Raw genomic sequence first — 25820 nt, forward strand, 5'->3', positions numbered from 1 at the left:
AATATGCTACTTATAGATTTTGTTTCGTGTTTGCAACATGAAGTGCAGTATTCCTTGTTTGTTTGTTTCCAAATGTCAAACACGTACTGCATTGCAATTTTAATGAAACATTGATCACAATTCGATCGTTTTTGACATCTTGATGCAACTTTTTCGTGCTTTGATGTTTTTCCAATGCCTTTAATGAAACTGAATAGAAACAAAGTGATTTTAGGAAGATGTTGCGTGTACTACTTGGGACATGTCCATGCTCCGAATTATTCTGAAGTTGGTCAATAAATTCCAAGAGTCCCTTTATTTGGTTATTATTGACTACGAAAAAGATTGATACCAAATCCAATCCAAATCCAATCCAAATCCAATCCAAATCCAATCCAAATCCAATCCAAATCCAATCCAAATCCAATCCAAATCCAATCCAAATCCAATCCAAATCCAATCCAAATCCAATCCAAATCCAATCCAGAACCAATCCAAACCAATCCAAACCAATCCAAACCAACCAAACCAATCCAAACCAATCCAAACCAATCCAAACCAATCCAAACCAATCCAAACCAATCCAAACCAATCCAAACCAATCCAAACCAATCCAAACCAACCAATCCAACCAATCCAAACCAATCCAAACCAATCCAAACCAATCCAAACCAATCCAAACCAATCCAAACCAACCAAACCAATCCAAACCAATCCAAACCAACCAAACCAATCCAAACCAATCCAAACCAATCCAAACCAATCCAAACCAATCCAAACCAATCCAAACCAATCCAAACCAATCCAAACCAATCCAAACCAATCCAAACCAATCCAAACCAATCCAAACCAATCCAAACCAATCCAAACCAATCCAAACCAATCCAAACCAACCAAACCAATCCAAACCAATCCAAACCAACCAAACCAATCCAAACCAACCAAACCAATCCAAACCAATCCAAACCAATCCAAACCAATCCAAACCAATCCAAACCAATCCAAACCAACCAAACCAATCCAAACCAATCCAAACCAATCCAAACCAATCCAAACCAATCCAAACCAATCCAAACCAATCCAAACCAATCCAAACCAATCCAAACCAATCCAAACCAATCCAAACCAACCAAACCAATCCAAACCAACCAAACCAATCCAAACCAATCCAAACCAATCCAAACCAACCAAACCAATCCAAACCAATCCAAACCAATCCAAACCAATCCAAACCAATCCAAACCAATCCAAACCAATCCAAACCAATCCAAACCAATCCAAACCAATCCAAACCAATCCAAACCAATCCAAACCAACCAAACCAATCCAAACCAATCCAAACCAATCCAAACCAACCAAACCAATCCAAACCAATCCAAACCAATCCAAACCAATCCAAACCAATCCAAACCAATCCAAACCAACCAAACCAACCAAACCAATCCAAACCAATCCAAACCAACCCAAACCAATCCAAACCAACCAAACCAATCCAAACCAATCCAAACCAATCCAAACCAATCCAAACCAACCAAACCAATCCAAACCAATCCAAACCAATCCAAACCAATCCAAACCAATCCAAACCAACCAAACCAATCCAAACCAATCCAAACCAATCCAAACCAATCCAAACCAATCCAAACCAATCCAAACCAACCAAACCAATCCAAATCCAATCCAAATCCAATCCAAATCCAATCCAAATCCAATCCGAATCCAATCCAAATCCAATACAAATCCAATCCAAATCCAATCCAAATTCAATCTAAATCCAATCCAAATCCAATCCAAATTCAATCTAAATCCAATCCAATTTGAATCCAAATGTAATCCAAATCCAATCCAAATCCAATACAAATCCAATACAAATCCAATCCAAATCCAATCTAAATCCAATCCAATTTGAATCCAACTTTATCCAATTTCCGTCAAAAGCGGGACTACTCATTGTTTTAAGTAATCCTGCTTTTGACGGAATATAAGTAAGGCAATACAGTTTTTCCTAGTCACTGAGTAGATGAAAGTTAACGTGTATTCGCGCAGCCGGAGTAAATTCTGCTCTTCCATTCTATGCACTATGGGGAATCAGGTGGCCGAAAATCAGAAATCTCTCTCCGATTTATAATTCAAGTTCACTTACTAAAAGCTAATGCTTTGGAGTAGCATATCTGCGATTCTGATCACTTTTAATTTTACCACATAAGCCGTGAGCTTCTTATCTGAAACATTCTAGCAGACATACTGTCGCTATGAATGGGGTTCCAATTACTTGGTCTAGCGAAGCTAAATATTAAAAATTAACTTTTAAAAATCACATTGAAGGCATTCAAGTCAAATGTAACAAATATATTAAGTATCTATATTCACTATAAACAGAAAACCAAGACTTTGTCTTGAGAACAAATTTTTGATTTACAAACAAATTTTTAGACCAGCCATGTTGTATGCTGTGCCAATATGGACTAGATGCCGCAATACCAGAAACCAGAAAAAAGGTACTTCAGAGGATTCAATATAAAAAGCATCACCGGCCCCCATTTTGTTTTCTCGCTTTCGTCAGGGACAATATCAGATCAGTCAACGGGGGGGTACAGGTCTGGCGAATGCGACCGATGAGTTCCGTTTGGTTGCGGAAAACTGCTGGTGCTGGTGATCCCGGCCGGCGAGGATATCTACCGATAGCAACTGTCTATGGCGGCCGGCAAATGCGGCTCGTGTACGGTCGGCTAGCGAACGTCGCTGGCGATGGGGAATGGCAACGATGCCGTCGCGGACAAGGGTGGCTGGCTAAGCCGACCGGCAAGTATTTCTAGACAGGCTGGCCACCATCATCGGCCAGCCGGTTAGCCAAAGCGGATTGATTGCCGCGACAAGGTGATTGCGGCCAATGCAAATGTGGATTGAAATCAGCTTGTGAATGGCGATTGCTGCTCAATAGGAGATGGTATCGACTAGTGTTGATAGCGTTGGCCAATGCGGCGCGATTGCTGCTGAAACATGCTCCTTGCATGCTTCTATACTCGCGTTTGCATCTCCGGTGAGATTAACAACTAGAGATTTGAACTCCCAAAGTGGTAACCAGCGGCAGCGAAGACCATTAGTGCACTCAACAAGGATTAACTTCAGTACGCGTTATTCATCGGTCAGAGACCGTGAATTGCAGTGAAGTACAAGAAGTAGTCGTTTCAAGACTTATCATCGTTCTATGTATTTCGAGCCTTTTTATCTGGTATTTTGGTGACAAACTAACAAAAGTGTTTCCTATAAGCTAAACAGAGAAAGATATAGACGCCTGGGCCGACGGTCAAGAAAGAGTCAACGCTTTCATATAGCTTTCCAAATATATTGTTTTTCAATTATTTATCATCGATAATTAAAAAATAATTCAGAAATTGGTAATTCTACCAATCCTCTGCATGCATCACTAGCACAGACATCAAAACTGATCAACATGCGAATTCGGATATAATCCTGAGTTCAAACAAAATTTCACGCACAGCGAACACAGCAGTTTTGCTAAGTAGTTTCCGGTAGTGGTCGCGACGGATTATTATCAGCATCGGTGGTGGCTTTCCAAGAGCTGCCTTTGCGAGTTTAAGAAATATATGAAAAAACAGACAGATAAGTGATCGCACCAAAATACGAATTTTCAACTCTAACGTGAAATCTATGCTGTTATACGCTAGCGAAACATAGTGTGTATCAATGGAGAACACTCAACGGCTACAGGTGTTCATCAGCATATGCCTGCGGTATATAATTCAGGCTTGGTGGCCTCACAACTGGATCTCAAACAACGAGCTCCATCGTCGTTGTCACCAGAGACCGATAGCAACAGGAATTCGGGATTCGCAGGTTCAAGCGATAGCTGAACATCGCTCAGGATGGAGATCTTTCAAGTTTCTTTGCACCACTGGAGGTGTGTATACCATACCGGCGGATGTTAGATTTTCCAACAATTCTGTATAAGAATCTACCAAAACCTGTATAAGAACTGGGCATATGCAAAATTGTTGGATTCTTATACAAGTATTGTATAAGAGTCTAACAATTTTGTAAGCTTTTCTAACAATATTTGTTTGAGAGCTTACATTTTTTGTATAAGAATCTAACAATTTCGCATAGGCCCAGTTCTTAAACAGGTTTTGTTAGATTCTTATACAGAATTGTTAGAAAATCTAACAACCGCCGGTTGGGTGTAGGACCCATAAGTAAGGTGGTGGCCTTCCAATGGTTGGTGCTGGGAATTCAACCTTAACGATGGTGTCTGCTGCAGTATAGCGGTTAATCATCGTGTGATCAGCCAGCAGCAGCACTCAAGTAATATTCCTTCACTAGCATTGGCGTGACCAGGGGAGGAGGAAAGCAATTTGAAAAAAAATATGCTAAGAGGTGTAGCAACTGGAATACCGGATGTTTGAGGTATATATAAAAAAGTTAAATTAAAAATACGGTTTTAAGAACGGCTACGCAGACTTGGAGGACTTCGAACAAGTTTTTCAAGTGCCAGCCAGGCCACTACCACCTCAACATGATCTGCTTTTAATCCGACGCATAACATCCCGGGCAGAAGCCATGAACAGAATAGCAAAACATGATATGGACTTGATTGATATAAGAGATAAAATATCAGACTACAATATCAAAAATTTGCACCGAAATATCATTTAAATAGCAACATATGCTATGGATAAGAGCAAACCAATGGCACATGATATTCATCACTTATTACAAATAGCATAACTTGATATTTAAATGATTTTTCAGTGCAAATTTTTGATATTGTTGCCTGATCTTTTATCTCTTATATCAATCATGTCCATATCTCATTTTGCTATCTTATCAACATTTGATATTTTTGAGCTATTTTCGTCTATTCGGGATGCGTCAATATCAAAGCTACATCACTGCTAGAGATTCAAACAGCCATCCAAAGCATGAAACCCGACAATGTCCCAGCGGTCGATTGCATATCAGCCGAGATGCTCAAAGCTGACTCCATGCTCAACTGCTGCATCGTTTATTTTGTAATATTCGGGACACTGCAACTTTCTCGGTCGAATGGATTCAAGGTATCTTAGTGAAGGTGCCAAAAAGGATGACCTGACTGTATGACTGACTCGTGTAGAGTGCTGCACAATGAGGTCCTGTCCGAACCTATCCGGGTCGTGGCTTATGTGAAACAAGGATGTGTTCTAATCACCGTTACTATTCCAAATTGTAATCGACGGTAGGTGCAATTGACCATGAAGCAAACCACGGGCTGCCATGACAGCCTATAACCATGGAGCACCTAAACGACTGCGCATAGGGCACTGCACGGACTGCTTTGTCTCTTTCTCGCTGCAAAGAAATTAGAAAACAACAAAGCCAGTAAACGTCAAATTCCATGAAGAACGAAAGAGAAAGATATTCGTTCGTGAAGTGCCCTATTGGCTGATGACTCCGTAACACTCTTAGTAAATAAAGTGATCTATCCGCAAATGTTTGTCAACCAACGGCAATTATGCTGCATTCGATTACTGAGATCCCTCAAATTTCACCGGTTTTTGTTATGGATATTTGAGAAAAACCATAATTCCACCGAATTTCGGCGTAATTTCGCGGAAATATTTTAAACGATATATCAGCTGTTGAAAATATTTACTGAGGTCGGTTTGATAATTAAGGATATTGGTCATATTAAGATTTCCAAGCAGGGCTGACAAAAGTCATCGTCGCAGCACGAAATGCCACATATTATTTTCGCTTTATTCATACGACGAGAATGACTATAGTCTGCTCTGTCCCAAGCATTCATTATAGCATAAGGATATTGAATAAATGTCAATAGCAGCGCGAAGGACCAATCAATCAGAAAGAAGAATAAGTTTTTTAACGTTTCTTCAACATCTACTATCTTAGTATTTATTTCGTATATTTGTCCTAATCAATTTAGATAGTTGAAGACGTTACTGTCGAAAATCGAAACATATAGCAAAGTCTTAAATGGAAACTATTTATTTACAAAATTATCTAGAACATATGTCGTAACATTGCTACAATGCTGGTTAAAATCAGCGAAACAGTAGGGACAATCATCGATCCAGTACCGGGATCATATAAAGTGTACTCCTCCGGTTCTGGCATCAAATCCATATTAATAACATGCGTTCGTGCTACATCGGCGTAGAATCTGGCCGACGATTTCTGAACCCGAGTCAGATTCGGATGGTTGTAGTCCACAAAGTACAAACCGAAACGCTCGGATAGCCCCGCTCGCCACTCGAAGTTGTCCATCAAACTCCACGCAACATATCCCTTGACGTTACATCCCTCTTCGATGGCATCCAGCACTGCACTCATGTAATCCTTGAAGTAGTTAACACGACCCTCGTCACGGGTTCCACCAAGATCACTGTAACCGTTCTCGGTTACGTACACTAGTGGATTATTGTATTCCTTGTTAATCCACTTTAACGCTTTGTAGATTCCCTGTGGATACACTCGGAACCAATTCGAACCAGTTTCCGGCCATTCAGGGTCTTGATATTCGATTATGCCACGATCATGATCAAACGAAGGTTCAGGAAAGCCAACCGAATTAGTGTCATCAATTTTATACACCCTTGCAGTAGTGTAAGTATTGTAACCGAAAAAGTCTGCAGATCCCTTTAGCTTGTTTATTTCATCCTGAGTGAAAACCGGTAGACGTGACTTTGTGAAACCTTGCGCGACACTGTTGTTCCCTACGCGATCAATCATCACTTGCGGGTAGTTGCCTTCTGCGGAAAATATGGGATTCGCGTACCATCCGAGCTGATGCAGATAAATATAAGTTATTGAAAAAAGTAAATGTGATTCAACTTACGAAAAACCGCATGTTAATATCTGATGCCTCCAAATCGTCCGTCGAATTAGTATTGGGCTCCGACCAGGACGCATCAATGGTTATACCGATCATTCCACCTTGAGTTGATTGGAACTCTTGTCGGTAGACTTCAACAGCTTCGGCGTGGGAAAGCAGTACATTATGCGTGCAAAGATAGCTCGGAATTCCCGGGAAGTCATATCCTGGAGCCATTGCATCCCACTCATATGATTGTCGGCAGGTTTGCAGTGGTTCATTGAAAGTCGTCCACGATTTCACACGATCGCCAAATGTTTTGAAAGCAAACCTAGCGTACTCTTTAAAATGTGCAATTACTTCACGGTTAGTCCAACCACCCATCTCCTGAAGCCTTTGGGGCAAATCCCAGTGGTATAAAACCACAAACGGAGTGATGTTCTTTTCCAGTAAAGCATTGATGAGGTTGTTGTAGTAATCTACACCTTTTTGGTTAATTTCATTGCTTATTCCGGTTGGCATGATACGAGACCAAGCAAATGAAAACCGGTAGATATCGACGCCCAGATCACTAATCATTTCAACATCGCGCTGCCACTGTGTATATAAACTATCGTTATCGCTATGAAAAGCAAAAATAATCTCAAACCTTACCAAATGATAACTATTGCAAGCTACGTCGCCATTAGTTTGATCGGCAATCTTTTCTGGATGATTATGCACCAAGTGATCCCAAATGGACTCGCCCTTACCATCTTCATCCCAGGCGCCTTCAATTTGATAGGCAGATGTTCCAACGCCGAAGAGGAAATCATCGGGAAACTTTCTCTGTCCATTGGCAAGGCTAAAGATGAAGCATTGAAAGCGATTTTGTCCGGCAGAAATTGATTAAATAAACTATTTACCCAACGGCCAGCACCAAACAGACCAACGCGAAACACTTCATAACGCAAACGCTCCGAGCTGCCGTCTTAGCACAACTGACCAGGTGGTCTACAAATCATTAGTAAAAAATGACAATCCGACAAGCTACTACGGAGCGTGGAATCGTGATAAAATTAAATAATGCCTCGGCCTGATAGCTTTGTACTGCTGCTCCATTGTTGGAAATCTTAATCAGTATCAGCTAATTCATAGCGTCGTTGATTGTTGATTGATGAAAGAAATTGGTTTCATTTTAATTATTGGCGAAGATGCACAATGCCACCGTGGTGCCAAGAATTTTTAAACTTTTATTATTCTTAGGGTAACGGTATGTAATGTTAGCCTGGGATGTAACGTTGGTTCATCACGTTATAGATAGAGATAGAGAGATATTTACCACTGCTTCTGTAAAAAAGTATATCAAGCGTATTTTAGTTACATTAAGCTAGATTCATGCATTTTTGCAACTGATAAACACAATAAACTTGCGTGAAAAATCACTTTTACTCGGTTGTTAAGCAGCCACTTGAGCAAGCAGGCTGCGCACGAGTTTTTTCTTTTGCTCAATAAAGTTTTTCTGCACTTACCTAATTTCACGCTTTAGATGAACGGATAACAATCACTATTACTATTTCAGCATTCATATTAAATTCACAATTTTCATTAGTATAGGGACACGATCACGATATTAGGAGCACCTAATGCCAAATTTCGTCATTCGAATTTAGTTTGTAGCAGCATATTATAATTGCCCACGCTACTGCATATAGGGAATCTTTTCATGGGCTGAAAAAGCATCCATCACCAGAGCTAATATTAGAGAAATTTGCCGAACATAAAGTCCATTTCGCTTGAGATTTTTGGTGGCTTAACTAAGCGATAGTGCCCAATTATTGTTGCTTTTGACTACTTGGCGTAATAACCAATAGCGTGCAAGTCTTGTGGCATAATTTCTTATTAAAGCCTTAATATATGAAGCTTTACAACGATAAATGTGCTCAATCACAGCATTTTAGGCCAAGGTTTAAGTCATATATACCCTAAATGTCATATTTTTTACTATGCTAAATATTCGGAAATATCCTAGATCGGATCGTTTTTGTACTAGGGTAAAACGTCCCATCGTTGTGGTATATCCTTATTAAGGGTATGCGATAACACACTTTTTCCTAACGAAACGAAACGAAACGAAATTTAAAATGTCTATGTTGATTCGGATCGAAACGAAACGAAATATAGATTTACTTTCGAGACTTCGAAACGATACGAAATCAAGGTTCATTTAATTCGAAATTTTTCGAAACGAAACGAAATTTTATTTTTTTTTCCGCGGATTATGTACACAATTCTGATTTCACTTTTTCGAAGTCAAATAACTGTTTTGCGACCAATGGAGTTATAATAACAGAAGAGGCAGCCTGTGATAAACCACCGCATTTTCGATAAGGCAATACCCCAGAAATTTTGCCGCTTTCAAAGGAATTCATCGTAGAGTGTGTGCTCCCGAATTTGATCAAGTTAATATCAGTAAGTATAAAAATATATAGAAATTGTGGGATTTTTTATATACGAATTCAAATTTCGTTTAAGAATAATGTAATTATGCTGAAGCATACTTCATATTGTCTTGTCAGCGTGGTTTTATAGTATTGAGCTAAGTCAAAATTAGAAAATGAATTCTTAGAAGAATCCTGTGCACCTTTCTAAAATACACAAAGATATGTATTTCAGATTGAAATTCAAAGACCCATAGTCTTATATACAATCAGCTCAACGAACTGAGCTATTGTCTGTGTGACCTTGTCATATGAGAACAGCGGTTATGGTCAGTATGAGCTGAAAACAATCATAAGTAAAGAACTTTCAGCAATTTTAATGATCTTTCAACCCGTTCTGGATTTTTTTTTGCAAATTCCATGCGAAGATCTAGAAATGCCCACAAATCTTCAATGTTCCTTACATATTGTGTAGATAGTCAAAGAAGAGCTTAGCTTGATTAACTGTTCACATCTTAGTTGCTAATCTTGATTGGCCGAGAAACAGTAAATAGGCACAGCTCACCAATTAAATAATATTCTTGGGCTACAAAAAAAAAAAAATTATTTTATACTTGCTTCGGAGTTTCCAATTCATGGCCAATAACGATGCTGGTCACGTCCTTACAGTCAATTTAGGATTAGGAGAGCAAAATAAGTTTAACACTCATTGTTATAAAAGACCGAGGAATGCTCTGCATCTCCGTGAGCGCTACGGGAAAGGAATCGTTGGTTAGTAGTGAAAGTAATTTATGTGAAGCCCCTTTGTAAGCGACTGAATATTTATTGTAAACGCTATATAAATATATTTTGAAAACAAGAATACGAAAACTGTGTTTCAAATCAATCCAACGCAAGATCAATATGCTTCATTTAATAAGCTTCTAGAATATGATCGCTTCCGTTTCCTAAATAATTTGTGCTCTTCGATGCAGACATTAGTTTTATCACTTCGCGTTCTCCCACACTAGCTGGCGTGATCAACATCAACAATGTCGATTGTACACTGGTTAAACAAATTTCTGCTACGAGAGGTAAATTTTTTCACTTCGCGTTTTCCCGGACTAGCTGCCGTCCCATGACCAAATAGTAAAAAATATCACAAAATATAAATTTGAATCTTGGAAACACTGAAAACGTTTTAAAGAAGAAAACTACATACGTATTTGTCGACTAAGAATGGGGTTATGTGGTAAGCGTTAATAGAAAAAAATTATAACCTAAAGTTTTGAAAACAACTTTACGATTTTGTTCAGCGGCGCAGCCAAAATTTTTGATAATATAAAGTCTGGTTCAAGTTTAAATTTGTTTCGAAATTCCGCGGAATTCCGTTAAATTTCGTTAGAAGCTAGTTTTTTCTAGCGAAATTTTTGCAATTTTACGAAACGAAACGAAATCAAGAAATCAGATTTCGCCTTGCTCAAATTCCGCGAAATTCCGCGGAATTTCGTTTCGAACCACCTGAAACGAAATTTTTCGAAATACCGCATATGCTTAATCCTTATGTTGCGGTAGTGTTGAAATAGTCCATTCTAGATATAATAGCATTAAAAAAATGTGGATACGCTAAAACTCTCTGAATTACCAACTAGAACAGCTTTTGTTTAAGAAAATTCCGTTCAAAATGATGAAAAATCAAGATTTTTCATTGAAAACTTGAATCCTTTGAGCCTATTATTGCGGTAGTGCTATTGTCGTGGTATAGATCTTCATAAGAATACCGCAATACCGCAACAAAAGGACTGACCTTCAAAAAATATCGCAACGATAGGCAACTGCGTCCTACTATTGCGGTAGTTTGTTTCTATTGTGATAAAAACAAAACAACATAAGTTCAGCACAATGACATAATGTTTACGAAACTATAGTTAACGAGCATGCTATTCGACTACAGAAATATGGAAAAAGACCAACGGGTAATTTTTTAAATAATTTTATTTTGACACGGTGCTTAACCCCTCCATAATAGGTCGTTTTACCCTATACATTTAATATCTGATATAAATTATTCTAAAGGCATTTACCCTATGCATTTTTCCGTAATGTCAGGCTCAATTTTCACCCTTTATACTCATAATCATGATATGTTATTATTTTCGCCAGTTAATTCGATTGGATTTTTGACGCTATTTGACAAGAGTTGGCGAGAAGGTTATCAACTGTCGATGACAAACAATTCGTTGATAATGCGGAGTTCATAACTTCGATTGAAATACAAAACAAAAATAAAGTTTAGCTCTGATTATCATTTTTAGCGTCATGCAGTTCATTTTATGTGATTTAGCATGTCATTGTGATTATGGTTTTCTGTAATCGTGATTGAACCATCCTCAGATGGGTTTTGAGCCTGGAAGCATAACCACTTCAATATCGTGGCATAGGAGGATTGCAATTCTTTTTGGTAACAGGAGATATAGGATACTACGCTATAGCAATACCATATAATAAACACCTAAAGGCTGTTGGGTTGATTTTGGCGCCTTTTTCGACGAACTGAGAGAAAAACACGGATTATTATTCGCCACCTTGTACGCATCGTCAAAACTAGGTTCAATTATTTCATGTATAGACACAGCAAACTCTTGCAACCACAAATCCGCAGTAGAAAGGCAGAGGCAAAATATTCATTAAAATTATGTTTTTTTTTTCTGTGTAGTGTTCTTTGTAGTGAAGTGTAGTGCATTTACCCTTTATAAGACAGTGGTAACTAGGCGACCTGCTCCTGTTTTTATCTCATGGCTCCATCAAAAACAAAGCAATGGAAAGAAATCAGGTTTGTTTATTATTTTGAGATTTTTTTCAGCAGTGAGCACGCATGTTGACAAAAAGAAGCGACGGAATTGGTGCCATATTTTTTTTTTATTTAGCGTTGAGATGAATATATGTTCAGTGAGCTGCAGATCGGATCAGTTTCCCTATATTGCCACCAACAAATTTTCTGTTTTAATAAACATAAGCTTTACTAATTATTTCCCATGTAGTGGCTATATTTGCTACTTAGTAGCACTCTAGACGAATTTGAGTTACCGTGCAAACTCAAACTTCGGACGCTTAAGCACTTTCTGATATACAATCATCCTGTTAAGTCGCATTTTAAATCACACCGTTTAAATCAATATTGCAATCAGTATTCATCTTTGAACCACGTATTTAATACGTGCAGAATATTGCAAAAAATGTTTGCAATTTATGAAAATGTCCGGCTTCTGTTTGATTCAAACCTCGGACACCGGCGGGGTTGGATTCATATTTCGGACACAAAGATTCAAACTTCGGACACCTGATTACACAGTAACGGGAAGAATTATTGAAAACAATTCTCACTGCACAGCTCCGACTGTCTTTTAATCATTTCGTCGCATTGTTTCAACATGTCTTATTAAAATGTAACTATACTAAAACAAGCAAAAACTATTAGTCCTTCCGTTCCAGCTTGACGAAACATTTCGATGAAATATTTCAGAAAATTTCCCATACGAATTCAAGCGTCCGAAGTTTGAGTGTGTCCGAATTTTGATTATCCACGGTATTTTCGAGTTTCCAGAGCAACTATGAAAAAACGGTATTGACTTATATTTTTCTAATATTGGGAACATTGGGGTTGTAAATATGCTGGAAGTTTTATTTATTAGTTTAATTTATTTGCGCTCGAAATGTATCTGGCTAGAAGATATTTTAGTTATTATATTAGATATTTTAGATTGTCGCTGCCGTCGCTGTCCGGAATATTTTTTGCTGGCGAGGGTAGGGTGCTAAATGAAAATGAAGGAAAAAAACATACCATTTGAGTTTGGTACCCAACATGTTTCGGACAGCAGAACAAAGGGAACCAAAGCGACAATCTTTATCTTGTAACTAAAATATCTTTTGGCCATCAATGTCAACATTTGAAATATTTCTGTTTATACAGGAACCTTCTTTATTGTTCTTTTGCTGCGTTGTACAATCATGCGTCTATAGTTTTATAGTAGAATCAACTAAGCTGAATGGCTGCATGTTTTTCATCAATCACAAAGCTTTAATAGCAAACCGTTACGCCAAATGACTTTATGTCAAACGACTTTATGCCAAACGGCATTATGCCAAACGGCATTATTCCAAACGGGATATAATCAAAGTTCCCTTGGTAGTAGGCTGACCAGATCATTTCGGTGATAAAACGGGACAAACGCGATTGCAAAACGGGACATTTTCATTTTTTCGTCATAGCATCGGAAACAAAACAAAAATAAATCGTAAGCTCAAGAGAAACGTTCTTCATAGTTGAGTTCTAGGAGATTGACGTTGCTTTTGTTGGAATGGAAAATGGATCTCCCAAAAATGCATTTCGCATAGATTTTAGCCCAAAACAAATGGAAAATATTTGTAAGGCTGTATGAATTGTAATAAATCTGTAAAACGAAGTTGAAAAATGCAGCTTCACATTAGTTTAGCCACTACGACGATGGACGGATATACCTGCCGTGTCCCCATGTCAAAAAAAAAACTTGAATAAAATCCAAGAGCTTTGGAAATTTCAAAATTTATGGGCCTAATTTTCATTTTCCTTGTAAGAAATAAGAACTATTTTAGAGTGAATCATTCACCACCATAGCCTTATATTGCATAAGGTTAGTTGTGGAAAAAACTACAAATATTTAACTCTTCAGAGGAACGCGGACAAAAACACGAAGGCAAAGAAAATTACGCAACTCTCAACATTTGAAATTTTATTTTAATTTACTCTTAGACATGCATTAGGGATTTTATTATTGACCAATATCAAGAACTTTTCCAATTCTGCTTATGGCCGGTTTTAGGAAGTACTAAGGCTAAAGGCTAAGAAAAAATAGTTTTTAGAAAAAATGCCAAAAGACAAATGCGAAAAGAGCAATAGGGTGGGATTATTGATTTTCCGTGCCAAATCCCTTTTTCATAAATATAAGTGGGCACAAATCATAGGATAAGAATAATAAGAATCTCAACAAGGAAAGAAAATTGATAAAATGTAATTTGAATTATTTCCCTGAATATGATTGGCACATAAGATGTCAAATCTAGTCCATTAACAGTCCTTTTTTATCAAAATTGATTTAAATGACGCTAAAAGTAGCCTCACACCTCGGAAATCTTGTGCATTGATTTGTTCCCATGTGCTCCCAAACTCATGCAATTTCGTCGGGACTCATGTAATTTCGTCGCGAAAGATAAAAAAAAACATGGGCAATAGTCTGGTTTCCAGCTCGGACTCTTGGAGATTTCCGCCTGATTGTGTTTTAAAACAGGTCGAATTTCTAATTTTTCATAAACGGAATCCTAAAGAAAACTCGTCCATACACATGGGGGCGAAATTTGAGACAAGCTCCTGATGTGTAAACTACCCTTAAAGTACGTGCGGACAATAAATATTGCCTTTAATCCGACCAAATTTTTTCTCGGTTTGAAACTGCCTTATACTATTATTTTTTTATGACGCCGTTTTTTTATAGTGAATGATTTCGAAATATTCAAAATTATTCAGAAAGACTAATCTTTAATTGTTCGAAACGAATCAAATGATTGAAAAATATGTGGTAAAGCAGATTGGAAAAAAAAAAATGAATTACCTACTTCGGAAGATTCAAAAAGAATAATCGGAAATTAGCTTAATCTGAACATTAGAATGTCTTTCCCTGCGCTTTATTTTATTGACGTTGAGGTGTGACTGGATTTTCAGGAAATACTTGCCTTTCAAGTTACTAATTTCGATCAATCCACTAATGAAATTGGCCACATTTTAATGCCTCCGGAATAAGCAGAAAAAATAATTCAAATGAAAGTTTATGAAAAAAATCCCCCGTAGAAGCTCACATTGTCATTAACTGTGAAAAACCTTTAAAAAAGTTGATCAATAGAAAATACAAAACGGCATAGATATAATTCTTTTAAAAACAACACTAATAAAATAACATCTCACACTATTTTTATGAGTGGGTTTCGTCCACTTTCTTTGTTGAAAGATAAGCCAGTCGAGGGCTTTAAATCTATCTAATAAAGACATAAAAAAAAAACACTTTCTTTGTAGGTATTTGATCTCAGATTCCGGCCTTAAAGAACCAATGAAAAACGGGACAAATTGAGGATTTTTTAGATTACGACGGGACAGCACAAAAAGGTTTAAAAAACGGGACTGTCCCGTAAATACGGTACGTATGGTCAGCCTACTTGGTAGGGAAGTTAGAGACGCAAACAGAGAAATTGATTTGTTAAGAAAATTATTTTGAGCTTATTAGTGGAATGTCTTCACTTGTCATAAGACGAGTTTGTACAATCCCATTGAATTCCACCACTTAATTGTATCTTGACAGATACGTATTTCGACCTCAACAGTAAGGCCGTCTTCAGTGTCTCGTACTTGAGTCGAGCCGAGAGTCGAGTCAAGTACGAGACACTGAAGACGGCCTTACTGTTGAGGTCGAAATACGTATCTGTCAAGATACAATTAAGTGGTAGAATTCAATGGGATTGTACAAACTCGTCTTATGACAAGGGAAAAAGGGAGAGAAATTGAATTGGTGAATGGTGAGCATGTCTAAGGTATGCATAGTTTAAAACTAAATACGCACAAGGCATCGTTTACTGATATTTTTGGTAAATTTATTTTAATTTTGGTAAAATTGGTAAATTTCATCAAATCGGTTAACGTTTAGACGGTGCTAAACTCATTGAATGTTTCTATGGAAAAATGTATGGAGAAACATCGAAAAACAGCTTGATGGCAAAATTTACTATTAAGAACTGAGAAAAAGAAAAATTTGGATAGCTTCACGAAAATAACGCGCAGAGGAAAATCATGCATTCAACGTATACTGAATTAACTTTAATCATTCAAACAAGCCAACTGTCTAATAATTTGAATGGCATGGAAGGATTTAATAATTATTGGAATCGATTTTACCACAGTCCTGTCGAGTTCAACCCCACGGTTTTTGCGGCATTCGGTCGTTTTGGTAGGGCCTGCTTGCGGATACTTGCAGCGTTTTAAGAATTATAACAGAGTCCACTGTCAAACCCCACCAGATTCTTGGCATCCCCACGATTAACTGTTGCCAGGGGAGAGGTCACTAATACGTTGGACATAGGGGTGCTTATTCGGTAAGGCATCTTTCTTTTGTGCACTGAAACAGTTGTAGTTTTGGATTGTTTATTCCCCGCCGAATGATTAACGAGATATCGAATATTATTTTCCACTTATGCTTCCCCTCTCTTGAAACTCCGTGGGGAAGTTTAATTATAAGCAAGGGAACTCGATTTTTTTTGGTTAGCAGAATATTATCTAAAGAAAACTCAATTTATTCATTTATGTTTTATCTCCTACCTCCTTCATCATCCAAAGTTCTGGCCTGAATTCCTTCTTATATCCCAACTAGGGGAAGAGTCATTTGGCTGAAAGCCATTTGACCGGATGCCACTAGGCCGAAAGTTGTTTGGCCGAACAGACGATTAGGCCGAAAGTCATGAGGCCAAAAGTCATTTGGCTAAATGGGTCATTTGGCCGAAAGTGTTGTTTGGCCGAAAGGGTCATTTGGCCAAAAGGGTTATTTGGCCGAAAGGGACATTTGGCCGAAAGGGTCATTTGGCCGAAAGGGTCATTTGGCCGAAAGGGTCATTTGGCCGAAAGGGTCGTTTGGCCGAAAGGGTATTTTGGCCGAAAGGTCCTTTGACCGAAAGGTTCGTTTGGCCGAAAGTGTCATTCGTCCGAAAGGGTCATTAGGCCGAAAGAGTCGTTTGGCCGAAAGGGTCGTTGGGCTGAAAGGGTCATTAGGCCGAAAGTGTCATTTGGCCGAGAGGGTCATTTGGCCGAAAGCGTCGTTTGGCCGAAAGGATCATTTGGCCGAAAGGATGATTTAGCCGAAAGGGTCATTTGGCCGAAAGGATGATTTTTCCGAAAGGGTCATTTGGCCGAAAGGGTAATTCAACCGAATAGGACATTTGGAATCCTATAGCTGACTCACAACTAATCATTAGTATTACATATCTATAAAATAACAGTTAGTTTAGAAACGATTAAGCTACTTGGTAAAACATAATAATAGTTTTAGACTGCCTTATCAAAGAAATGACAATGAAATAGACTTGAATGCACGAACAGTTTCCACTTTTTACAAGACATAATTTACATTGAGTTTGATAATATTGACATAGTACAAAAAGCATGAAACAAACAAAGTAATTCAACGAACGCATACCATACCTTCTGACCATAAAGACAAGAATGAGATAATGGAAGAGAATATCTATCAAAATTTTAAATATAATGTCTTTTGAGCCAGTTCAACAGTGTCTATGGACGACATGATCCTTGTGCGGGTGGAGAACTGCTTTAAAAGTTATAAACTTTTCTTTTTCATGAACCGGGGATTGAATACTTTTTTATTTTTGATAAAAAAAAACTTTTCAGTTTCTACGATGAAGCATTGGGCAACTTTGGCAGATTTTGAGCGCTCATTATGAAATTAAAATGACAAAAATTACTTTGAAGTATTACGAAGTTAGTTAGTATTAGATCTCATTGACTATTTATGAAATTAATTTCCTTCGATTCAGTCGCAACAGCGCGCAGCGTCTTCCTGGACGACATGTTCCGTGTAGGCTGGCAAACTGCTTTGGGAGGAATTATGCAACGGTTTCATCAAAGGCCTGAAGAAGTAGAAGAGGAAGAAGAAGAAGAATAAAAGGAAAAAGAAGAAGGATAAGTTTTGAGAAGGAGAATTGATGTTGAAAAGTAAAAATTAAAATCATTCATTCTCTCCAGAAGTTTAAAAAACGTCCATACGCAAAAAAACTTTAACAAATTCATGAGCTAACAAGACCACGGTGTGTTTTGAGTCACAGTTTCGGGAACAACAGTCACGTTTTCCAGAACGTGATTGTTGTTCCCGCGAAAATCCTATATTCTTTGAAGTCGGACTAAAAGCGGTTTTTTTTTAAATCGCCGTGATTATCTCAAGAACCGTACTGATTTACGCGATATTTTTCCCCGCGTGAAACCGTACTCTCTATGGTTTTAATTCTCGATCGTTAAGCTGATTTGAATTAGAAAAGATAGGTCTTTTTGTCGATTATCAAAAGAATTTACATTATCGTTTAAAACAGTCCTTTCTGATGTCTTGGAAAGGTTCTCAAAAAGTTTACCAGTAAGCTAAGGGTTCTGCATGCATTTTTCATTGTTACTAATTCAGAGTACTAGTTACCAACCAATGCATGATTACATATATATTGTGCTAGTATGCGCTCTGTGGTCTTATATGTTATGCCATATTTCATATAATAGATAAGCTTCCTCTAAAAAATGTACATATTCATAAGGTCGTTAACGGCAATGTGATGGTAGACCATATGCACTGTAATATTTGTATATTTTAAATTAACATAATTTCTACAGAATCATCAATAAACTGCATTCTATAAACCGTGTGTTGCAAATCATGGATGTCAATCTTGCATTTATAACCGTTTCTTAGATGATAATAGTAAGATTGCGCGTCAATCAAGCGTGTGAGATATTCCACACAATTGAATAGCTGAGCCTATCACTTTTATATTTAGGTGTACTTGATAAATTTCATTTAGTCTTAATACTCGATATGGGAATGAGAGTACTGGAGCTGTTCTGGTTTTGTTGTTGTTTGTGAGTACTTGCTTATTGAGCTTCGGCACATTGATTCGAATGATGAATATTATTATTTTTTATTTTTACATCCGATGTTTAATACGTTTTTGAGTAAATTTGTTTTTGTCTAAATTGCATGTATTTAATCTCTTTTTCCCAAAACTCCTTTTAATATGTCCACGAATTGTATACAAAGATTCTTTGCAGTAGTCTACGGTCAAAATCAGTTTCCTGTGAACTTTAAATTTGGCGTGGGAACATCTGCGTATCAAATCGAAGGAGCATGGAACGAAGACGGAAAAGGTGAATCTATTTGGGACCACTTGGTTCACAACTACCCGGAAAAGATCGCTGATCGCACAAATGGAGACGTAGCGTGTGACAGTTACCATAATGTAAGTTAAATGTGAATAACAATCAGTGGAGAAGTGGAAGTTAAATGCATCGATTTTGTTTCACAATGTAGTACAAGCGCGATGTGGAAATCATTCGTGAACTGGGAGTTAATATGTACCGGTTTTCGATGGCATGGAGCCGCATCATGCCAACTGGCATTAGTAATCAAGTGAATCAGGCTGGAATCGATTATTACAATAATTTGATCGATGAACTAATTAAGTATGACATCGAACCGATGGTTACATTATATCATTGGGATCTACCTCAACGTTTGCAGGAAATGGGAGGATGGACAAATAGAGAGATTGTCGATCATTTCAAAGAATATGCGAGAGTTGCCTTCGAGAGCTTTGGAGATCGTGTCAAATGGTGGACAACTTTTAACGAGCCTTTGCAAACATGCCTTTATTCTTACGAATACGATTCAATGGCGCCGGGATACGACTTTCCCGGAGTTCCTTGTTATTTGTGTTCTCACAATTTGCTTCTGTCTCATGCTGAGGCTGTTGAACTCTACAGAACCCAATATCAATCATCTCAGAATGGTATTTTGCTTAGATCATTTCGATATGTCAATAATTATTTTTGCTTCAAAATATTTAGGAATCATCGGAATAACGGTTGACTCATCATGGGCGGAGCCACGAAGCGACGCTTCTGATGACAAAGAAGCCTCAGAATGGGCAATGCAATTTCACGTAAGTATTTTCAGTATGTATGCATTAAGTAAATCATCATTACCTTCTGTTTTTTCATCAGATCGGATGGTACATGCATCCAATTTATGGGACCAATGGCAACTACCCCCAAGTAATGATCGATCGAGTTGATGCGTTGAGTACTCAGCAAGGATACGCAAGTTCACGTCTCCCCAAATTCACACCCGAAGAAATCATCAAGCTAAAGGGTTCTTCAGACTTTTTCGGTATCAATACTTACACAACTTCGATCGTTTACAAAAACGATAATAACAACACGGCCAACTTCAGAGTGCCATCATTCGATCATGATCGTAGCACAATCGGATATCAGGACTCAAGCTGGCTCGATACCGGATCAAATTGGCTTAAAGTCTATCCAAAGGGGATGTACCACTTGTTAACGTGGATTCGAGAAGAATACGGAAACCCACCGGTCTATGTCACGGAGAATGGAGTCAGTGATCGTGGCGGAACCAAAGACGTGGCCCGCATTAACTATTACAACCAGTATTTGAGTGCCATACTGGACGCCATGAGTGAGGGATGCGACGTAAGGGGTTACGTTGCGTGGAGCTTGATGGATAACTTCGAGTGGCGGGCCGGGCTAACTGAGCGGTTCGGACTATACTATGTGAACTACACTGACCCCGGGAGGAAACGAATTGCAAAGAGCTCGGCGAAAGTATTGGCAAACATTATTAAAACGAGAATAATTGATTTGGAATATTTGCCAGAGCCGGAGGTTTATATCCCTGATAATGTGTAGGGTGTTATCAGTGGCGGCGCATGGCACAGAATTAGCTATCAGTTAGTGTTTGTTGTCAATTCAAATGCTATATTTAAGCAATACTCAGATACTTTGCTGTCGAAATGATTGCATCTGAACATCAATAAACTACCGACTTAAATATTCAGCACGGATGAAGGTTGGCTTATCGTCTAGTCTATTATATAATTTATATCAGTATCTGCTATTGTAAAATGTTGTTAAAACGTCTGCAATGTTGCATTTAATTTACCGCAGACAGTGATTATTGGGTTGATATCTTATTCTTGTTAAAAACAAAGTAACGCATGTAACATGTAACGTGTCATGTGTTAGCTCTATCTTCATGATTTCTCACGGTTTTCAGCATTTCATTCTGTATTTAATTCTGCAAGAACTGAATCAATATCATGGTTCTTCATCTTAAATAGTCCAAATTACAGTTTTTTGATTAGGGTGTCAAACGGAAGAGGGAGTCCCGTAAACAAAATTGAGCTACCTCAAAAATATTTCGTACAAAACTATACTGCATAACCACTTAGAGTCCATCATTATCTGAAATAATAAATCACTTTATTTTAAGTAGTTCTTCTAGTAAATTGAGTATTGTAAATACCGTTTTTTACTCATGAATCATTTAACTTTAACAAACGAGACTTGATGGAAAATCTTATACATAAAAATGAGTTGGTCTGTGTTCGTATCCGCGTAACTAGAAAACGGCAGGAAGGATTATCTTCATTTGTTCTGCAAATCTGTTCATTGTAATCTCCGACGGGTTTATAGGATACTAAATGTATGTACTCGGCCTTACACGGAATTGCCAGGTTGGGTTTAGCAGTTGCTGATATCATTGAGAAAATATCGAACCGGCTGGTCAACGTGGTTATTGTTTTATGTTACATTGTTCTGAAAACTCATATGTGAATATGTACATTATTTGGAAGATATTGATTTGAAAAATGTATTGGATGTAACCACTCTCCTTCGATGAGACTCGAACCCACGACCCTCAGTGGTTATTGTGTTACTTATATTTTACTACATGAGTATTAGGGCGGCACTATATATATGGTGTCAGGCCATTTGGCCGAATGTCGTTTGGCTGAATTCCGTTTGGTCGAATTCCGTTTGGCCGAAAAGTTAAAAAACAAAATTACCTCAGATTGCAAGCAGTGAATAGTGAGTAATGAGGAGTAAGAAGTAAGAAGTGAAAAGTGAAAAGAAAAAAGAAAACTGAGAAAAGAGAACTTCGTCCTTCGTCCTTCTTCCTTCTTCTCCTTCCTTCTTCTTTCTTCCTTCTTCCTTTTTCCTTCTCCCTCCTCCCTTCTTCCTTCTTCGTTCTTCCTTCATTTTTTATTTATTTTCCCTTCTTCCTACTTCTTTCTTCTTTCTTCCTTCTTCTTTCTCCCTTCTTCCTTCTTCATTTTTTCTCCCTTCTTCCTTCTTTCGTTTTCTCTCATCCTCTTCCTTCTTTCTTCTTCCTTTTTACTTCTTCCTCCTTCCATATTTCTTCTTCCATCTTCTTCTTCCTTCTGCCTTTTTCTTTCTTCCTTCTTTCTTCTCTCTTATTTCTTATTCCTTCTTCTTTCTTACTTCTTTCTTCTTCCTTTTTCCTCCTTCCTTCTTCCTTTTTCCTCCTTCCTTCTTCCTTCTTCTTTCTTCCTTCTTCCTTCTTCGTTGTTGCTACTTCCGTCATCCTTCTTCCTCTTCCCTCTTTCTTCTTCCTTTTTTTCCTCTTATTTCTTCCTTTTTCTTCTTCCTTCTTCTTACTTCTTAAATGCTTCTTTCCTTTTCCTTCCTTGATTATTCCTTCTTTCTTCATCCTCCTTCCTTCTTATTTGTTTATTCTTCATTCAGAGATAATCTTGCTTTATATTGCTTGCTACTGATGATGATGATGATGATGATGATGATGATGATGATGGTCCCGCCACGTACCCCTACAAAGGTTTGAGCTAGACGATTTATCTTTAAGATATTTAATTGTGATCAATTTAATCAGATTTTGCAAAACAATAAACCATCCGATTATTTTCACAGATATAAACAACAATACAAATTATCATCGCTTTCCAGCAAAAAATATAAACAAAAAATAAGTAAAACTCAAAGGTGCAGCCCAATCGGGTTGTACGCAAAGGTAGCTATTCGAAAATGATGGTATTTGCCATAATAATTTGTCTCGTTTTATTAACATTGAGCAAACTGCTCGGAGGCCAACTCAATCAAGAAGTCGAATAGTTGTTCCCAGTTGGATGGACTTTGAGTCTCTAACCGTGGAATTAACATGACTCATCGGCCGCTGAAGCACTCGACTGGCTTTCAGTCGGGGACATCACAATCCTTACTTTGCCACGTACGCTTACATCGCGGGCGAAAACCAAACGTTGCAAATAAATGTATTTCCGTTTGGTTTCACGCCACTACTTATTTCTCCTTTATTTCGTCAATTTTTGAGGATGATGCCCTCCAAAAAGGTCTTTATGCAAAAGGTTGATCCGACAATCCGATATGAACTTTCTTCAAAGTGCAAAACTCAATCGTAACTAGCAAATTTGATAGCGCATCGGAGGGAGATGATGCAGTAAATTTGAATGGATGGAATCACTAACAGCAACCAAGCTACCACGCCAAACCCGATGCCACCGAAACAGTCCATTTTCGCAATTAACTCTTTCTTTTCATAAAATGTTGGTCCTGAGAAGAACCAATTTTCTTTTCCCAATTCCCATTCCAATAACTAACTGCATCCAATCGCTTGTCGACACCATGCGTTGCGACTGTCCGACCGCCACTTGATGATTTTTCGCTAAGCCTCCAAAGGTTGAAATAAATTTGCAGCATTACCACACTGCCACCCACTTCGTGCTGCTGTGTCCGCTCCGCTGCATTGAATGTCGAACCGCTCTTGTGGAATGGCTCGCGCGCGCCGAACAGCAGCTTTCTTGTATTTAATAAATTAAGCCCCGCCTCTTTGTGAGCTGATATGGGTGTAAATATAATGTGCACTCATAACGATTAATGAAGGGGCGGGGCTAATGGAATTACTTCATTAGATATAAGAAAGCTGTTTTACGGCGCGCGCGAGCCATTTCGATCGGGATTCCACAGACAACGGACCGTTCGGAGAATGACAAATTTTAAGAATCCTATGAAATTTTCTCGATTCTGAATTTGGTCATGAGATGTTGTTTATCTTAGATGCGTATTATTGCGAGGAATAACAGCATAAATTTGACTCAAGGCGAAGCTTCTCCATATTACCAAACATTATCTCTTGGCATCTGTCTGTCCGAGCGACGTTCACCGATGGGTGGTTGCTGTAGAAAGTTTCCACTGAGGTGGCGTCTTCATTGATTTTATACAAAAGAAGGTTGATCCGACTATCCGAAATAAACTTTCTTCAAAGTGCAAAACTCAATCGTAAATAGCGAATTTGATAGCGCGTCGGAGGGAGATGATGTAGTGAATTTTAATGGATGGAATCACTAACAGCAACCAAACTACCACGCCAAACCCGATGCCACCGAAACAGTCCATTTTCGCAATTAACTCTTTCTTTTAATAAAATGTTGGTCCTGAGAAGAACCAATTTTCTTTTCCCAATGTTCCTTTCCAACTAACTGACACCACAATTTGTTATAAATTTTCAGCATCGGCACTGGCGGCACGGGATCGCAACAGTGCTATTTTTATAGTCAACCCTTTCTTCATATGAAATGCTGGTTCATTGAGGTTGAATGATCTGCAGCAACACATCGAGCACCACCACCAATGCGATGGATTTTCTTTGAAAATTTTATTAGCGCCTCCGTGATGCTGTGTCCGCTCCCCCAAGCAGCAGACATGTTGTAGAGAAGTTAACGTAACTTTTATACAACCAGATTCGGTCACATTTAAGTTGCTGCAATCAAATCAGTGTGAACTGTGCTACTCGGGCCGCTGCGATCGCTTTGATGTGTCTGCTCTGCGTGAAATCTTGTTAAAACTAAGGATTAGATCCTAACCCGCAAGTGATTGATTTTTGATGTCTGTGCTAGTGATGCATGTACGTGATTGGTTAGTTTACCTATTTCTAAACTTTTTTATCAATTATTGATAATAAATAGTTAAAAATCAGTATTTTCAAATACATACAAAGAAGCGTTGACTCATCCTTGATCGAATGGTCCAAAAAAATTGAAAATCCATCGAGAAACGGCTTAGATGGACCTCAATATAAAAAACACAGACGTAGTCCAACGTCAAAACTGTTCTGAAACATAACAAGCCAAGATAACAAATTTATCAAACTTGTACACAAGTGCGAAAAAAAAATCGGATAGGCAGCCCCATAGAGAAGTAATGATTCTTGCTCATTTTGGTTGAGAAACACACAGCTGTGTAGCACAAGTTAAAATGCATCATCAGAACCAGTGCTCCCCGCGTTTGGAGCTTTTAAAAAAAAATTTAAGCGAAAAAAGTCTCTCACGGTATGCTACATATCGTATATGAAAATCGAGTGACTTTTCCATGCTCTTCTGGATTCAATCCCTGATCTTGTGACTGAATTTTTAGGCATATTTAATCTCATCCGTTTTATTAAACAAATCAACAAGTGTGCAACCATTTGCATGGAACTTGTATTACCTTGAAACCTGAAACTGATTGCCTGATGGGAAGTATATGTTCTTGGTTAACATGTCGAATACTGTGATCAAGAAATTATTAGCATCATGATTTCAAACAACAGGTTCCCGGGCGTCTTCTAAACGATTTTCACAATTCTTTCACGGTTGTCTTATCTACATCATCTAGTTCCTTGTATTTCGCTAATTTGTTATGTTTCTAGGGATCCTATTTTTGCCTTTCTCGTATAACGAAGTTGTACCGAAAGGCTATCATTTCCTAAAACGAACTTTTCATAGAAGCCTCTGAGACCCATAGCGTTATATACCAATCGACTCAGCTCTACGAACTGAGCACATGTCTGTCCGTGTGTATGTGTGCAGAGATGTCCTACACAGTTGGCAAAAATTCTGCTCTTTTATTTTTCACAATTTTTAACAATCAA

General features: G+C 38.1%; 2 protein-coding genes across 2 annotated transcripts; one reads left to right on the plus strand and one right to left on the minus strand.

The window, feature by feature from the left end:
* Positions 1 to 5964: 5964 nt before the first annotated feature.
* On the minus strand, positions 5965 to 7934 carry LOC134215471 (myrosinase 1-like). The gene is made up of 4 exons (XM_062694657.1): positions 7714 to 7934; positions 7463 to 7652; positions 6833 to 7405; positions 5965 to 6780 (listed from the first exon to the last, which is right to left on the minus strand). The coding sequence occupies exons 1-4, from the start codon at positions 7752 to 7754 to the stop codon at positions 5998 to 6000; spliced, it is 1587 nt and encodes a 528-aa protein (XP_062550641.1). The 5' UTR covers positions 7755 to 7934; the 3' UTR covers positions 5965 to 5997.
* Positions 7935 to 18872: 10938 nt separating this feature from the next.
* On the plus strand, positions 18873 to 22782 carry LOC134215472 (myrosinase 1-like). Its single transcript, XM_062694658.1, has 5 exons — positions 18873 to 18916; positions 19095 to 19293; positions 19365 to 19842; positions 19901 to 19995; positions 20057 to 22782. The coding sequence occupies exons 1-5, from the start codon at positions 18873 to 18875 to the stop codon at positions 20762 to 20764; spliced, it is 1524 nt and encodes a 507-aa protein (XP_062550642.1). The 3' UTR covers positions 20765 to 22782.
* Positions 22783 to 25820: the final 3038 nt, after the last annotated feature.

This window comes from Armigeres subalbatus, chromosome 2 (assembly GCF_024139115.2).
Source record: "Armigeres subalbatus isolate Guangzhou_Male chromosome 2, GZ_Asu_2, whole genome shotgun sequence".
Lineage (NCBI taxonomy): Eukaryota > Metazoa > Arthropoda > Insecta > Diptera > Culicidae > Armigeres > Armigeres subalbatus.